At 41.5% G+C, this 19,184-nt stretch overlaps 2 protein-coding genes across 2 annotated transcripts in view; both read left to right on the forward strand.

The window, feature by feature from the left end:
* Positions 1-10,041, forward strand: part of LOC124282885 (importin subunit beta-1-like) — a 28,878-nt gene extending 18,837 nt beyond the window's left edge. Inside the window, 9 exon segments of the mRNA XM_046718918.1 lie at positions 384-531; positions 1,263-1,345; positions 2,005-2,112; positions 4,810-4,831; positions 4,834-4,952; positions 5,803-5,908; positions 6,356-6,470; positions 8,190-8,348; positions 8,702-10,041. Of these exon segments, the coding sequence (XP_046574874.1) occupies positions 384-531; positions 1,263-1,345; positions 2,005-2,112; positions 4,810-4,831; positions 4,834-4,952; positions 5,803-5,908; positions 6,356-6,470; positions 8,190-8,348; positions 8,702-8,705 (864 nt within the window). The 3' untranslated portion in view covers positions 8,706-10,041.
* Positions 10,042-12,993: 2,952 nt separating this feature from the next.
* The window catches only part of LOC124282897 (EGF-like domain-containing protein 2), a 38,369-nt gene continuing 32,178 nt past the window's right edge, over positions 12,994-19,184 (forward strand). Inside the window, exon 1 of the mRNA XM_046718938.1 lies at positions 12,994-13,274. The gene's annotated coding sequence lies outside the window, so the exon portion shown is untranslated. The remainder of the gene's footprint in view (positions 13,275-19,184) is intronic.

The following is a 19,184-nucleotide window of genomic DNA, read 5'->3' on the forward strand; positions in this document are numbered from 1 at the left end:
CTTCACTGATTTAGGTATGTTGATAGACAGGGACAGTTTACCATCAAATTGATGAAGTCCAACAGCCAGCATATGGTTAGTCAGCCACAGTACACTATTTCAGGACGTGGGGTAGTGGGGTAGCCTAGTGGTTAAAGCTTCTGCTCCTCATGCTGAAGACCCGGGTTTGGATTCCCTACATGGGTACAATAGGTGGAGCCCATTTCTAGTATCCCCCACCATGATATTGCTGGAATATTGCTTAGAGGACTGTAAAACCATACTCATTCACTCACTATTTCAGGACGAATTAAACGTCGCCTCAACAGGAGGTGAGCTTGTCTCAAGCAGGTTGAGATGAAAATATTATGCACACATGTCAATGACACTGCTCTTGTTTGCAGAGTGTTCTTAGAAAAGTAACTCAAGATGATGCTCCGAAGATATCGGATCAGATCATGACGGCACTGCTGCAGATGTTCCAGATGACGGCAGGGAAAGCAGGCGGTGTTCAGGAGGATGCTCTGTATGCCGTGTCCACGCTAATGGAAGGTATGTGTGGGACATCATGACGAGTTTCAGTCTGGAAGTGTCCAGGAAGAGTTCTCTGAACTCCACTGTTTGTAGTGGTATCTTCTGGGCTGTTGCTTGTCAGGGTTAACGATGACCCACCACAATTTTCTGTCATTGTACATTATACTAGGGCTGTGGGGTAGCCTATTGGTTACAGCGTTTGCTCGTCACACCGAAGACCCGGGTTCGATTCCCCACACATGGGTACAATGTGTGAAGCCCATTTCTGGTGTCCCCGTCGTGATATTGCTGAAATATTGCTAAAAGTGGCGTAAAAACATCCTTATTCACTCACATTATACTATGGTAATGACGAAAAAACAACCCAAGTTTAGCTTATTGTAAACATTGTTTGTTATATGCATTTTGAATAAAATTTTCAGTTTGTGGCTGATAAACAAAAGTAGTCCTGTCCATTTTGTTATGAGAGTGTTCCTTTTAAACATAGTTTACTCTGTGTCCTAGGGCCTTGGTGTGTAGATGTGTGCCTGTGTGCACAGGATAAAATCCAGTGTTTCTATTCTATCAGAATGTGGTTCCAGTAGTTGAGAAAATGAGTATTTGTTACAAATTTCATTGTGAAGAATCCTGAATAATTGCTATTAGTTGTTGATATGTTGTGACTTCAAAATCTACGCAGAACTGTTGTCTGTTAATGCACTTGCTTTGTGTGTTGCTTGGCTGATTTCTATACCTGTGTTTTGTTCCAGTACTTGGTGATGGTTTTGAGAAGTACATGGAAGCATTCAAGCCATACCTGACAATAGGATTGAAGAACTACCAGGAGTACCAGGTGGGTGGGTCGAACAGAATGTGGTGTTGGTATTGTCAGTTATGACAGCATTGCAGAGTTGCTTCCCTTGGTCAGTAATCCGTGAATGAAACTCAGTTTGCCCTTGTTATTTTTTGGTTTGTGAACTTGTACAATACCAGGGCTGCAGATTAGGGCATATCGGCGTATGTACGGATGAAAAATATGCACAATACGGGAGGAAATAATTTAGAAAACAGCAGATACGCACCACAGCAATGGTGTACGGTCTTAGAATCATTTACAGATGTATTTATTTGAAAATTCTTGTTTTATTGTTTATTGACCTGTTTACACAAGAGTAGCAATGTTGTGGTGCATATATGAAATGAAACACAAGATTACTGATACTCCATTAAATTCCATTCAGTGCTCTTAAGGTTTTCCAGTACTCCTGTATTGAAAAAAATAAGGAGTATGTACTCCTGATGTTGAAAAATTATCTGGAGCCCTGCAATACTTTACTTATGTCTTTTACACTACACATATTTGTAGTTTGAGTCTTTGAAGTGCTCAGTATCCTGAATTAATTTGTATATGGTAGGTAGATATCTCAGTAGATCATTTCAAACATGACAGCTGTTTCACACAGAGGACATAATGACATTTTTAATGGTTATCAATTCTGTTTGCATCTGTAGGTGTGTGTGGCAGCAGTAGGTCTCGTGGGAGACCTGTGTCGGGCGCTGGGGAACAAGGTGTTTCCATACTGCAACGACCTGATGCTGCTCCTTATGGAGAACCTCCGAGTAAGTACACACTTACTGGTGATGCCTGAACCTGTGTACCCGCCTCTGACTTTGTCAGGTTCTATTGTGGGTCAGTATCTGTAGCAGTAAATCAAGTAATGGGTCAAATGTTTAAGGCTGTACTTGGTTGGATTTTGTATTACATTGGAACTCACTGCAATCATCTGTGATGAATCTAATTGCCTTTCTTGGAGTGATAGACAATGATCCTATTATTAGTCTTTCTGAGGTGATTGTAGTGACTATTTTTAGGGACCGTTCATAATTTATGGCTTGGGGTAAGGGGGTGTTTTAATGATGATTTGGGGGTGTGTGTTTTAATGATGGGGGGTTCACCCATTTTGTTCTGGGGAGGTGGGGGCATAAATTTTGTACACACATTCTTGGGGAGGGTCAGCAAATTTGTACATGAAAATGTTTAAAAGTTATGCTTAAAAAATGTGGAAAGGGGGGTCATTGATTTTGTACATGACATGCAGGGGGGTCACTTACTTTGTATATAAATTTTTTTGGGGGGGTCATTCACATCGTACATGCTTCTCCATAGAAATCATCATCATCATCATCACACACTCGCACACCCAAGCCATAAGTTATGAACGTCCCTTAAAAGTAAATATTGTTCTTACTAAGTATGGGCTGGTGCTATTGACATTGATTTCTAAGTTCAAGAACAATAGAAATTCCAGATTGGACTGTGTTGCCACCAAGGCTTGAGGTTGTGAGAGGGCATGGGTTGGTAATTTGGTTGTCTGTGTGTCATCATACCCTGTGGATTGTTCCTCATAACAGTGATCACTGGAGTTTCTGATCCATTTTACATGCTGTCTTCACGTAGCTGGAATGTTGCTGATCATGACCTGAATAACTAACTAACTGGTAGGATATTGCAGGCCTGTGATCTATGTATATGGTTATGGTTATGGGTAGGGTGCTCTGTATCAAGATGCCTCCATCTACATTCTTCCTTCTGACTGGTAAATGTCAGCACAACAGTCGTCTGTGATGAGTTCAATTGCCTTTCTTGGAGTGATACACAATGATCCTATTATTAGTCTTTCTGAGATGACTGTGGTGTCTTGACACATTTCAAGTAATAATTTTACAGTTTGTATTTAACTAAGGTTTATATAATTTGCCACAAATGAAATTGAGGATTAAGTTTCTTAGTAAGATGATAACCAAAGTACCTTTGACAGGCCATATTCTTTCCATTGATGATATATCTGTCAGACAAATGCCAATATAACATGTTTGAAGTTATTTCCACTGTAGTATAACTGTATTGCAGTAGGTTCAATGCCCTTTTGAGGGGACATATGAAGCCCAGATATGTCCCTCTGGTGGAAAGCTATAATTACTGGTTATGTTAGCTATCCCTGAATGTTTCCATCACCATCGTGAGCTTGTTGGGGTCTCCTTTGTGGTGAATGTCTAAGACCGGCATCACTTCAGGTTTGCCTTTGACTGTGATATTACTGAAATACTGTCAAGAGCAGTGTTTGGTGCACTTTGTTTGACTCTGCTAGTTTGACTCCCTGTTAGGATATGGGAATTGATGTACATCCACATTAACTGGTGACGGATATAAGAGGTAACCAAATTGATAGTCAAATGTACGATCTTGTGTCAACGTACACCATTTGCTTGGTCATCATTCACGGTATCAAGCACTGGATAATCTGGTCCTTACTTATTTACCACCATCATGAAGCTGGATTATCGTTGAGTATTGTACTAAACGACGAATGAAACAAAATGTTAGCTGTAGAAATAAGGATCTGCCTAAGTTGTATGTTGGCAAACTGTTCATCACATCGCAGATCATTTGTGATGCTCACATGTAGTGACCATAAGTGTTGGCATGAATATGATCCCAAAACCCTCTCATTCCTCCACAATCATCTGTGATGAGTTCAATTGCCTTTCTTGGAGGATACGCAATGATCCTATTATTAGTATTTCTGAGATGATTGTGGTAATGTTTCCATCACCATCGTGAGCTTGTTGGGGTCTCCTTTGTGGTGAATGTCTAAGACCGGCATCACTTCAGGTTTGCCTTTGACTGATATTACTGAAATACTGCCGACTCTGCTAGTTTGACTCCCTGTTAGGATTTGGGAATTGGTGTACATCCACATTAACTGGTGACGGATATAAGAGGTAACCAAATTGATAGTCAAATGTACGATCTTGTGTCAACGTACACCATTTGCTTGGTCATCATTCACGGTATCAAGCACTGGATAATCTGGTCCTTACTTATTTACCACCATCATGAAGCTGGATTATCGTTGAGTATTGTACTAAACGACGAATGAAACAAAATGTCAGCTGTAGAAATAAGGATCTGCCTAAGTTGTATGTTGGCAAACTGTTCATCACACGTGTATCATTTGTGATGCTCACATGTAGTGACCATAAGTGTTGGCATGAATATGATCCCAAAACCCTCTCATTCCTCCACAATCATCTGTGATGAGTTCAATTGCCTTTCTTGGAGTGATACGCAATGATCCTATTATTAGTATTTCTGAGATGATTGTGGTGGTAAAACTGATATATTCAGAGGAAACAGTTTTAAGTTTTTAAGTCTGATGTTGACAATATTTTTGGTATGCAGTGTTCTAATTAACACTGCAAACTGTGATTCTGCTGTCCAACTGTTGCTGTTATTCTGGCATTTTCATGTTCCAGAACGAAAGTGTACACCGATCTGTCAACCACAAATCCTGTCAGTGTTTGGCGATATAGCTCTTGCCATTGGCCCACAGTTCCGAAATTACCTTGAGTTTGTACTTGGTACCCTACAACAGGCATCCCAGGCTCAAGTTGATAAGGTAAGTGCTAACACTTGCAGCAACATGAGAACACTTCTTTGATGGGCATTTTAGAAGTTGAGTTAATGAAGAATAATAACAATTATTATGGATATACAACTTCTTTTATTTTGTGGAGGCGACTTTTCGACATAGGTTCTAATGTTGTTAAAAAGCAAGTACGTTTCGACATAGGTTCTAATGTCTTTGTCAAGCAAGTGATACATGAATAACAAATTGAGAGAATATATACAGGAGTTGTTGTTACAGTAGATAGGGAATGAGTTGTCTATACAATAGATGAGGTTGATGTACAAAGTTTGTATGAGAGATTGAGTAAATTGATAGGAAGCCAGTAGGGTGACATACAAGGACTGAATTAGAGCTTATGCAACTGATAGGAAGCCAGGTGGATGTTTATACAATGGATGACAATATCTGTCATCTCGATCTGCATGTGACTAAAATATTGTTCAAATATTGATCCAAAGTGGCACATTAGGTACACCAAATTATTGGTTATCCATGTCTATGTGCTCCTACATGCAAGCCACCATGTTATGTTAGGAACATTGCTGACAACAGCCAATTCAGATCCAACCTATATTGATCATTTGCTATCCTTCATTGATAGAGATGGATATCTAATGAGATCAGGTGTCGGACTCGCTCACCAGATCATGTCATATCGCAAGTGTTTAGAATGATGCTCAAAATGTCCAGTAACAGGATTATCTGCTCCCCACTTGATTATTTCCATACCACTGTCCTTTAAGTGTACTATATCTGGAATATTTTTAAGTGTAATCAACAACTGAACAACACACCATGTGATTCTATTATTAAGAGTTTGATGGTATTATCTTTTTAGACCGACTATGACATGATTGACTATCTGAATGAACTGAGAGAAGGCTGCCTGGAGGCCTATACTGGAATTGTGCAGGGATTGAAAGGAGATGGAGAACAAATCAGTTGTAAGTTATCACTGTTATTGAGACAGCTGCTGGAACCCTGGTTAACTCACAGAAATGTTCCTTAGTCATAAACTTATGCCTGGTTTATATCCTAGTTTAACTTCATTTGTAGAATACATTTTATTTAGGATTACAGGTGCTAGTACTTTGTTAGGCTGAGTTTCATCCGGGATTCAAACCCACACCCAGAGTCAGGCACCTAATCGCCAACATACAATGTCAGCCGTCTAACCTTGCTCAGCCACCACAGCTTCCACATTGAGGTCAAACCCCAACATACTCCAAGCCAGATTCGGATCATTAACATCTGTGACAATATTGCTGACTGCTGCTGTAAATGAAATTCACAAATCGCCTGTCGATGTCTGTTTTCTTGGTGTTGGCAAAGGTTGTATCGTCATGTAACAAACACATTTTCTTGTCTGTTAATGTATTGTCTTGTTTCAGCTGAGGTGAATATTCTACAGCCTCATGTTGCACACATGATTTCCTTCATCGAGCACATAGCGGTGGACGAGGATAAGACAGACAGTAATATAGCTGCCTGCTGTGGGCTTATAGGGTAAGTCAGACAGCTGTTTCCTTCAATAGAAGTCATGTTCAACCTCTGCTGGATGAACTGTAGAGTACATGAACATTTGTGAAATAATTACTAATTTTCGGTAAGTTGTACAAGATATTCTAGCACGTCATGGTGTGATACTCGATTCTGATTGGCTGAGAGCTCATCAAAACCGTACTTAAATGGCAGTTTAAGATCGCTAATTAAAGTGACGATTCACCGCGTATGAATACAATGAACTCGTTGACCCTATTGTTTGTAAACAAACATGTCGGACACCGGCAATTTCTACCTCGGCAGCATCTTTGGTGTTTTTGAAGTGAAAAGCGAATGGTTTGAAGAAGAATTTCTTGACCCTAATCCCAGTGAAGAAACTATGAAGCTGGAAAATCCATCCGCAGCGCAAAAGCGGCAGTACAGTAATGAGCAGTAAAAATGCGACTTTTCACAGACGTAGTTTCAAAATTTATTTACTGATAAATTAAGTTATATTTTTCATACATCCACTCTGGATACTGAAGTTTACATTTATGCAAGTCAATAGTCTATTAGTCCACCGTTTCTCTCGATGCACTGCTGTTTCACGGCAAGCTGTTTTGCAGACCAGTTTGGGTAAGCTGCCGCAAGATGCACGATACGTCGTCTGTCATTTGCCCCAAGAGTAGCACGACGTCCCGATCCAGCCTGTCGCTCTGTCCCTAACCCTGCATCAAATTTCTTCAAATTTCGGTAAACAGAGGCCCGATGCAGTCCTGTCAGTTTCACAAGTCGAGTTACGGATGTAATTCCTGCTTCATGATATGCCAAGAGTCGATTCCTGTTGTTTTGTAACGTCATGGCAAAGCTTCGGTATCTTCTGCTAGCAGTGAGGTCATGTGATCAAGCCATCCCTGAACCCAAGGGAGATAATTCCATACCAACGAGGCAAGCTACTGACGGCTAGAAACAATGTATTTCGGCTTTTTTGATAGTAGGATCGAGTCTACAGAATAAAGTTTTTTGTCGCATTTTTTCTGCTCGTTACTATATATTCAAACTGGGTACAGATCTAGCGGGCATGACGCCGACAACACACATCGGCCAACACTTCCTAACGTGACCGCTTCCGTCCCGGCCGTAATGCCCAGTCCTTCCACTTCCACTGTCCATGTATCCCACATAAAACATGGCATGTCAGGTCTTTTCCAAATTGGGAATAGTAGGGTGGTTATCAACAATTATTTCCGTGAATAAAGTTAGCGGCGACTACACTTAGCGAGTTCACGGCTTGAATTGGGGCGAGTCGATTGTCATACAGTAGGGGAGATCAATAATTCGCTTTAGAAAAATCAAATAATTGTACTTGCTCACAGTATAAACTGTAATTTTTCCTTATCCTGACTCATGATCTTTTGCTTATCTCCCTTTCCCTTTCGAATGGTAGTGGAACACTTGAATCCCTTGAAGTTCCCGAACGGACTTATAAATACACTCACCCACGAGCTACCTCCCTTGCCCTTTCCAGCGCAAACCATATTATTATTTGTGTATGCTACTTCTTACAAATACAAGCATAATGGTTCCTGAAATACAGCATTTATGTTGTTGAAAATTTCTTATTTTAAAGGACCCAAAATTGAAAACACAGTAGCTTTATCTTGTAACTATTGCTTCTATTCAGTGTAGGCACATGTGCATGTCTTTTTTGTGAGGGTGATCCCTGTGTATTTGTGTCGGCAGTGACTTGAGTACAGCATTTGGCAACAGCATGCTCCCAATGGTTGAGAAGGAGAGCATCCAGAACCTCCTCACACTGGGGAGGAGGTCCAAACTAACAAAGGCCAAAACCCTGGCTACATGGGCGACTAAGGAAATTAGAAAAATGAAGAATGCTTCATCGTAAGTTCCTGACATTACTATGGTGATTACGCTGGTAGCCAACTGTCTGAACAGATCAGTTTGCTGCACAGGTGCCTTGATCCAATGACCATTGATTGAAAGTTGGTTCTCAGTACCATGCAAGTGGTTTGGGTTTGAAGCAAGTGGTTAATATTAAATTTGTGTATTTTGGGCTTTGCTCTTACATTAAGCTAACCTGGGAATATATTGGAATTATTTTGCTCATCAGCATAAAGTCCAAAGCTTTTTATCCGGTCCAGTACTGTAGTGGAAAATAATATTCAAACACCAACATTGCAATTTCTCTATGTGTTTCTGGATGATGTAACTTAATTATTTTGTTTTCTTTCCAGATGAAATTGATGCGAGAGGGCAGCTGTCTTGGTCTGCCTATGACTACTACCATGTTGACCGCGACGGTCTCCTATGCCTATGGCTGAATGATGAACGATTGCGCGAGTGAATGCTTCATCTCAGCAAAGAGAGATTGTCACGTGCGAAAGGAGAGTGTTCGCAGTTCAGATCTGATCGAGGGGTTGTCATAGTGACAGTTGTCCAGGTGACCACCCCTCCTCAATCACTGAAATTCACCAGAACCTGTGAGGGAAAAGGAGTGTGCCTGGAACATCAGTTGACAACACCAGTCCTCAACTGGACCCCAAACAATGGCCGCTCATGGCTTCAGCTCAAGAAGAAGTGATTAACAGTGCTATATAAGCATCACATGTGCTATTTGTTGGAACAACATTGTTTTAAATGCCCTTTGAACAGTATTTGTTTTGAAGGAAGTGCTCAATTTGACAGGTGTCCGAGTGCTTTGTGGAACGGCTGTAGGTGCTTCCTGTTGAATGATGTTGCTTCCTTCCAGCTCTGTCTGAAGTGTTTCAGTGGAGTGCTAGAGGCACGTGTCAAGTACCTTACTCGGGCTGGCATCCCTAGCCTTACAGACCCATCAGTACATCAGGTTCTTCGTATATACATGGCGTAGCTGCAGCAGACAAAGTGCTTTCCTCCAGTATGACTGAGCTCTAGTCCCACGTGAATTTATCAGCGTTGTTAAAATGTTGGGCAGTTGTTCATTTAGTAGGGGGGATCCAAATATGAGGAAAATCATCTTCATTAGGTGACATAAAAATACTCTTTTCAAATATGTGGTTTATAATCTGTATAAAGTTCTGTTTCAGAATTACATTACTGAAGACAAATGGTTTGACAGTTCCTTTTCGCCACATAGTTCAAAAGAATGTTTTTATGTCAAATGTAAGAATAAAATCCAAACATTGCATGAAAATCAGAAAGGTTGAAGACTGGGTTTAGTCCAGCTGAAGCATGGTCAATGATGTCTATCTACAGACCTGGCCAGCTTGTTGCTTCTGCTTTGTATTTGATTAACATGATCAGATCTCAGAATGTTGACTGCAGAATGAAAGTCAATCAGATTCCATGCTTGTTCTAAACACACGACTGAATTAATTTTCAACAGAACAAGCCCATCTCATTCCTAGGATATTTTTATGATAGAATATTTATTTGTCTTTCGTGGAAGTGAGAAATTCTGTGATGCCGGCCCTACTCAAACTATCCACTGTGATACAAGTTTTGCCAATTTGTAAAGATAACATTGTATTTGTACTACCCACTGTGAGGTCGTCAATTGCTGGGATGACATAAAGACTGAGATGTATGAACTCAACGTGGCTTTTGTTGTCTTTGTGTATGGACTACATGAATTCTGTTGTAAGAGGCAACTACCTGGACTGTGGCGTCAGAATCAAGGACTTAGTTGACATGCGTCATCGTATCCTAATTATGCAGATTGATGCTCTTGTTGTTGATCACTGGATTGTCTGGTCAGACTTGATTATTTACAGATCACCGTCTTATAGCTGGAATATTGCTCAGTTCGGTGTTCAACAACAAACAAATAATTAATTCTGTATCATGCTTTCCGTTATGTTTAATGCTCCTCTCAGAACTGACAATCTGTGAAGATTCTCTTCATAACCAGGTTATCCAGTGACGGACACGTGTTGCCCTGTGCATCAACCAAAACAGCAAGTCTGAGCTCCTGATCTTAGATTTTGCAACAAACGTGGTTTCTGACGACCAGATTTTACCCGTGTCTTGACTTTTCAACTGGGTTGTGGTCGAGTTTGCACTTGTCTTGTGAAAGGCATGGGTTTAAGGTACATGGGTACAATCTGTGGTGCTGTTCTGTCATGATACTACTGGAATGTTTTCAACCATGCCTCTCAAATACACCACAGACACCTTTGTTGACAACCATGCCATCTCAAATACACCACAGACACCTTTGTTGACAACCATCCATACTCAAATACACCACAGACACCTTCGTTGACAACCATGCCTCTTAAATACACCACAGACACCTTTGTTGACAACCATGCCTCTCAAATACACCAGACACCTTCGTTGACAACCATGCCTCTCAAATACATCAAATACACCAGACACCTTCGTTGACAACCATGCCATCGCCAGACACCTTCGTTGACAACCAAATACACCACAGACACCTTCGTTGACAACCATGCCACATAAATACACCAGAAACAACACACAGACACCTCTCGTTGACAACCACCTTAAATACACCACAGACACCCATGACAACCATACACCAAATACACCAGACACCTTCGTTGACAACCATGCCACTCAAATACACCAGACACCTTCGTTGACAACCATGCCACCTCAAATACACCACAGACACCTTCGTTGACAACCATGCCACTTAAATACACCACAGACACCTTCGTTGACAACCATGCCTCTCAAATACACCAGACACCTTTGTTGACAACCATGCCTCTCAAATACACCAGACACCTTTGTTGACAACCATGCCTCTCAAATACACCAGACACCTTCGTTGACAACCATCCCACTTAAATACACCACAGACACCTTCGTTGACAACCATGCCACTTAAATACACAATCATCACTTCTTGACCAAAAACACCACAGACACCTTTGTTGACAACCATGCCTCTCAAATACACCAGACACCTTTGTTGACAACCATGCCACTCAAATACATCAGACACCTTCGTTGACAACCATGCCACTTAAATACACCACAGACACCTTCGTTGACAACCATGTTGACCACTCAAATACACACCAGACACCTTTTGTTGACAACCATGCCACTCAAATACACCAGACACCTTTGTTGACAACCATGCCCTCAAATACAAAGACACCTTCGTTGACAACCATGCCTCTGACACCTTCGTTGACAACCATGCCACTTAAATACACCACAGACACCTTCGTTGACAACCATGCCACTCAAATACACCAGACACCTTTGTTGACAACCATGCCTCTCAAATACACCAGACACCTTGTTGACAACCATCCCGCATCAAATACACCAGACACCTTTGTTGACAACGATGCCTCTCAAATACACCAGACACCTTCGTTGACAACCATCCCACATAAATACACCAGACACCTTCGTTGACAACCATTCCATTTAAATACACCAGACACTTTCGTTGACAGTCATCACACTTAAATACACCACAGACACCTTCGTTGACAATCATCACACTTAAATACACCACAGACACCTTTGTTGACAACCATGCCTCTCAAATACACCAGACACCTTCGTTGACAACCATCCCGCATAAATACACCACAGACACCTTCGTTGACAATCATCACACTTAAATACACCACAGACACCTTCGTTGACAACCATGCCACTCAAATACACCACAGACACCTTCGTTGACAACCATGCCACTTAAATACACCACAGACACCTTCGTTGACAACCATGCCACTCAAATACACCACAGACACCTTCGTTGACAACCATGCCACTTAAATACTCCACAGACACCTTCGTTGACAACCATGCCACTCAAATACACCAGACACCTTTGTTGACAACCATGCCACTTAAATACACCACAGACACCTTCGTTGACAACCATCCCACTTAAATACACCACAGACACCTTCGTTGACAACCATCCCACTTAAATACACCACAGACACCTTCGTTGACAATCATCCCACTTAAATACACCACAGACACCTTCGTTGACAACCATCCCACTTAAATACACCACAGACACCTTCGTTGACAACCATCCCACTTAAATACACCACAGACACCTTTGACAACCATCCCACTTAAGTACACCATATTCCCGTTGTTGATTACCACCCCACTTAGGTAAACCACGGACTGAGACGTCAGCTCATGTCATGTGTCCAGGCCTTAATTATGTTTTGATAGGACAAACCTAATGTGTATTCTGTCTAGCATTTAAACACATTCCTTAACATATTTAGATCTAAAAACGTCTTGTATGTGTTTACATTCTAATCCCATTTTCCAGCGTACTTTATATCACAATGTTTCACAACCAGTACGCGTCAACGTTTGCCTTGGGCTCCTTCGATACATAATTGATCTGCCGTTATAGAGCTGTTAGAGGCTGTGTGTCCTGCTATTCAGTGTAACAATTCAGTTCAATTTACTCCCAGAACCCGATCACGATGTGGCGCTTAGGAAAATCAACACATCTATAGCCTTCTTCGCAACTCCATGTAACAGACATCGACCAGACACAGACCAAACATGGAAGTACAAATCCCGTGGTAAAAAATGTAAATAGCGTTGCCATGGCGCACACAAATATTGATATACAAGTAAATATATCGTTCTATGTAAAGTCTTAGGTCTACAGCCGAGTGGTAACGGTATGATGCGACGTGAAGCGAGCGGGGCAGTAGTGACAGGACACTCGCCAGGCATGTGGACGGGGTCAGGATGACACCAGTTGATGGTGTTGGACTTGGCAGGTGTTGTTATTTTGAGATACCTTACACTGGGAGTCGTACAGCAATCAACAGTGTCCATTATATACAGGTAACGACTCGCATATTACAGTAGATTCTAACTCACTATTGCGATATCCGATGGTTACACATTACTACTACTACTACTACTACTACTACTACTACTACTACTACTACTACGTCTTTACTGCTACTACGTCTATACTGCTACTACTACTGCTGATGCTGCTACGACAACTATTACTACTACCGTCACGTGGATTGGGTGTTCAGACTCGCTACTTGGATGACACGTGTCATCGTATCCCAACTGCGTAGATTGATATCTCATGCTGTTGATCACTGGATTGTCTGGTCCAGACTCGAATATCAACAGACCGCCGCCATGTAGCTGGAATATTTCTGAGTGCGGCGTAAAACTAAACTCCCTCACTCACTACCGTCACGTATAGTGGGGCCTCGCTTGTAGGAAATGAGTAACACACACTGTTATCTCACATAATATGAACTAATATTCATTTTATAAGGAATCCGCAGGTAATAACAGGTACTTTCTCCATTGTGCATGCGGTGTTAGCTTTCACTACATCATGCTAACCTTGGTAGTGGCCACCTCCGTGGTGTAGTGGTTAGAGCGTCCGCCCGGAGAGCGACCCGCGGGTTCGATCCCCGACCGCGTCATACCAAAAGACGTTAAAATATGGTACTTGTTGGTCCCTGCCTGGCGCTCGGCATTAATGGGTACAACAAGGACTGGTCGGCTCAGAGTCAGTATACTGTGTCTGAGTGGGGTATTCATGCTTCACTGCGGCATGGTATCTCAGTGAGCTAGCACTATAAAACCAGCTTCAGTCTGGGCTAGTACAAGCAGCCGCACATACACATACACACGCATGCACGTCGACATATGAGCGAAATATTCTCAAGCACGACGTTAAACCCAATTTCACCTCACCTTGGTAGTTTCACAATATATTTGTAGACCCAAAAGTTTATATTCACGTCATTGTGTATAGTGGTGACAGGTTTTCGTCATTTTGCAGAGTGATAGTTTTCATTTATTTCATTGTGTAGGCCTTGAAAATTTGCACTTCATTGTGCAGAACCATGTACATTTTCATTAACTTCATTGGGTATGGTGTTGATAAGGTTTTCTTCACTGGTAGCCTCGTAGTTAAAGCGTTCGCTTGTCACGCCGAAGACCCGGGTTCGATTCCTCACATGGGTACAATGTGTGAAGCCCATTTCTGATGCCACCCGCCGTGATATTGCTGGAATATTGCTCAAAGCGGCACTCACTCTTCATTCTCGATAGTTTCCCCTTTATTGCACATAACCGTTTTTGTTGTCCCCCGCTCGTGTATCAACAGTTTTTCCTTTGATTTCCGTTAAGTGTTGAAGCTCAACTTTAACCAAATAATGCGACCTGGACCTTCTCAGGGTTAGCATTCGAAGGATGGCCTTTTCAATATCATGCCTGCGTAAATATTGGTTGTGGTGACAAAACATACCATATTATATATTTGCCACATATAAAGCCGCGTTCTGCTTCTGCGCTAATAAGTCGGTTTCAGAAGTTCACAAGCTGTCGATATCAGATGTGTGCCGAAAATTGGAATGTGTTTTGACACGAGTCGTTAATCCACCCTGACGAAAATGGATGAACGAATGAGGCCGACCACGTGGGTCGTTTGTCATGAATGACTGACTGACTGAGCTTGGTTTTACGCCGCTTTTAGCAATATTCCAGCAACATCACGGCGGGGGACACCAGAAATGGGCTACACAAATTGTACCCATGTGGGTATTCGAACCCGGGTCTTCGGCGTGACGAGCCAACGCTTTAACCACTAGGCTACCCCACCGCCCCTGTCATGAATGAAATGACGTGATGTATCTGAGTGAATGTGTGGGTATGGTTTTACGCCGCTTAAAGCTTATAGGGAAGGATGGTTGGGAGACACCAGCCATCTAGGGAATGGAAACCGGGCCTTCGGTGCGGCGAGCGAGCTACCCCACCGCCCCTGATCCTATCTTCCGAAATGACTACATACCCAAATCATTACAGTCTCAAACAACAAAGTCAATCACGCATTTGTCCCCGGTTCCCGAGTGAACTCGTCTTACAAAAAACAATATAAAAATACGGATTGATTAGAATGGATAGTTTTTTTCAGGAGTCATTATGAGTCGGTAAACAAGAGCGGGATGGTAAATCTAAAATTCAAAAAAGATGACAAACTCGACAAATATATTTATTTGAAAATATAAAATTTACCGAAAAAAAAAAAATTATCTTTGAAAATAATTCTAGAAAATCAATAACGGTATGACAAAAGGCTTTGAATGGTATAACGGTGTTTTTACACTGTTAGATATAGCCCGTCAATCGATGATGTAACAATCATTATTGTTTTTTGTTTGTACTTAATTAAGACGGAAGTTGCTATGTTATAGAAATAAAGGAACCTGGGAATATTCTTCTTTAAGCGAAGATGATCAAATGAAGAAAATAACAACATATACTAGCCACATAAAGAAACTGTGCATTGTCAAAATATTATCCCAGTTGATAAGTACGATAACAATGTCAAAGGTACATATAAACTTTAATGGAGGGATCATGAGACCATAACAAGTCGGGAGAATTTCAATTGAAAATTGCTGTTATTCCACCCCAAATCAGCACGGAACCACCACCAAAGCGATTCCTCTCCAAGACACAGGCCTGTGCATAACGTTCTCCCACGCGTCTATAGGCACGTTGACGTCCATCACTATGGGAAATGTTAAACCTGGACTCATCTGTAAAAACAACATTCTCCACCAAAACAAGGGTCTGTGGACATGATTTCGGCACCACATTCGGCGAGCTTGTCGATGACGTTGTGTCAGGATAGGCCGTATGGCGGGACGTCGTGGTCTGATCCCGTGATGACGTAAACGTTGTCGAACTGTGTTGGAGTGGATACGGCGAACTCCTAGGATGGTTCGGGCAGTCATCACTGCAGTCTGAAACCTGTGGCGAAGATGGGTCACCCATATCCATATGTCCTGTCTTGGCGCTGTTACACGTGGACGTCCAGAACGTGGCCGATCGATGACGTCATTTGTGTTCTGGTAGCGTCTCACCAGTGCAGAAATGGTGTTCCGGTGGCAGTGGAAATGTGTAGCCACTTGTCGTTGAGACATTCCCCCACGGACCATCCCAATGGCCTCTTGACGTTGTGCAGACGTGAGCCTTGGCATGCTATGCGTTTCAATAGCCGTTTAATTGTTTTAACGATCGCAAGGGCAGGGGTTCAGCTTTCCAAAGTGACAGTATTGTGTGACATTCATTTGCTCTGTTTCTCTTTCCCGGAATGCACGTGCAACAACGTATTGCACGTCTCAAGGACGAACCCACTGACGTCACGGAACGTGGCACGTGCATGCATGTTGGATACATGTCACTAATCTCTGAGTTTAAATCCTTATGTGTCTACACAGGTTTGATAAAGTTACATTTTAAATTTTTGTATGCACAGTTTCTTTATGTGCCTAGTATATAATAGAAAATATTTTACTGCATACCGCTCAACGTAAAGTGTGAAGTCAATAATGCCGTTACGGGTGGTTGTGTACCTACGTACTTTACAGGGTTACAGCCCACCTAGCCTAAAATTCACACCTGAAAAAACAATAACGCCTTCCAGACAATACAACTAGATCGGGCAAGGAATGAAACTGGCCGCATCCCAACCATTCATGACGATGAAGTGACTGCCTTGAGAAAGATCCCTGACATCTTCCCTTTGGGTGGATTCCTGCACATTCTCGTGCTTTCTTCAGTCAGGACAGCCATATAGAGCAAGGCAAAAGACTCGTCAAGAGTTACCTTAGACTGGACGGAGAGTGGGAAGCTATACAGATGAAGGAGAGGACTTCCTCATCGGAGATCATGCGGCCGACGACCCAATTCTCATCTTTGCTATGTACAAGGAGGAACTTGGAACACCTCTGCAAAGCCGATGTCATACATGGTGATGGAACGTCCTACGCATCATCTAAATTCTTCCTGCTGATCTACACTCTCCACGCTGAAATTCAGGGACTGATATCCCCGCTAGTCTACTGCCTTCTGCCAGACAAGACCGAAGCTACATACACTACGGCCTTTCAGCTGACCAAGGATGAAGCCAGTCGTCATAACCTCCGTCTCAATCCTGACTTCTTCCAGATGGACTTTGGCTGTTACTACTGTGTTCAGGCAGGGAGACTATATAAGGGGGAGTGGTCACTCCTCGGAAAGCCCCTTAGCGTATGCCTCGGCTCGTCACGTGACCAGTGTAGCCAATATGTCGGCGGCGTAGATTTTAAGATTGAGCCCGGTTTATTTTCAACAGCTCATTACATACGCTGAGTGTTGTGACAACTGTAGAAGATAAGTTACCTATTCTGTCACTTTATTTTAAGTCAAATAATTGTTATTAGTGTCAGTATTAGTACAGTAGATTTGTTGTAAAGTTTCAAGTCTGCATGTTGTAGCTCACTGGCTTCATTCTCAGTACACAGCGAAGAAAGACTAAATTATATCGCTAAAAACTTCTTTCACATATTCGTTTAATTTTCAGAAGGGAAATATACCTTTAGTTGAAAGGTGTTTGCAAGTAATAGTGATAGTTTTATAACTAAAATGTTTTTGTAGAGTATCCCTGGTTCAGGGGAGTGATTATTTGTGGGTGTTCGGAGACGAATTCAGACTCTTGGACTTGTTTCACTGTACAAGCAAGGGCGGATTTTTTATGAAAGGGGAGTGCACCAGTTCATTTTCACCTGAGACCAAATGGATCCGCACCCTTTTCAGATACCTTCTTAACTTGCGCGTGTTTCTTTTGCATAAAGGTGCATAAATTATTCAAAGTTTGGAAATTTAGATACGTGGGCATTTATGCATACCCAATTTAGATGTACACAATATTTGTGAATTTATTTCCAAGTGTCTTAGTGCTATTCTCACTGACGTCACGTGACCCGGTGTCGGCCGATACCGCGAAAATCTCAAATTATAGAGAACCGAAACCGCGAAAAAAATATATATATATATATAAATCCGTCAGGTTGAGACCGATCGCGCGAAACTGAACTATGAAGTTAGGCCTGTTTCCGTAGTTAAAGACGGAATTTCGATGAATCGGCCATAAACCAGTGACCCACATTGTCGATCTCATTGTTCTGCCTCAGTTATTTCTATTTTGTCTGAACTGCCTCCTTGGACTCAAATGTGTGACTGGGTACATATATATGTCTATTTGGATGTTGAGTATTGACAAGATTAAGATTTTTTGTGTGTTGATATGATTTGTATTTTTGTATTAATAGGAATTGATTTTTTTATTTTTAGAAAAATATAAATTGGTTGACAGATTGAAAAGTTTGTGTAGCAGGCCGCTTTTCAGAAAAAGAATTAGTTTGGTCTTCCCTGTTTATGTGGTGACTTTATGAGGGGTATGATAAACGCAGTTCTTGTTTTGAGAGTAACAAGGGGGATCTTGTATATTTCAATCACAGCTTCTTTAATAGCTTTCATATTTCTTTTACTTACTTCTAATTGATTAATTCATCTCATTAAACCTTTTTAACCAAATACATGGTCATCTATGTTCGTGTTCTTTTTCAAAGATTCTCTGAACAAAATAATGTTTAGTTGTTGTCACAATATGAATATACCTGTTATACTTGATATATACCTGTTATACCTGATATATACCTGATATATACAGGCTATACCTAATATATACAGGCTATACCTAATATATACCTGATATATACCTCTTATACCTGATATATACCTCTTATACCTGTTATGCCTGATATATACAGGCTATACCTAATATATACATGCTGTGTATACCCGATATTTACAGGCTATAACTAATATATACATGTTGTGTATACCTGATATATACAGGCTATACCTAATATATACATGTTGTGTATA

Source organism: Haliotis rubra, unplaced genomic scaffold (assembly GCF_003918875.1).
Source record: "Haliotis rubra isolate DU_JTF1 unplaced genomic scaffold, ASM391887v1 Scf306, whole genome shotgun sequence".
In the NCBI taxonomy this organism is placed as follows: domain Eukaryota; kingdom Metazoa; phylum Mollusca; class Gastropoda; order Lepetellida; family Haliotidae; genus Haliotis; species Haliotis rubra.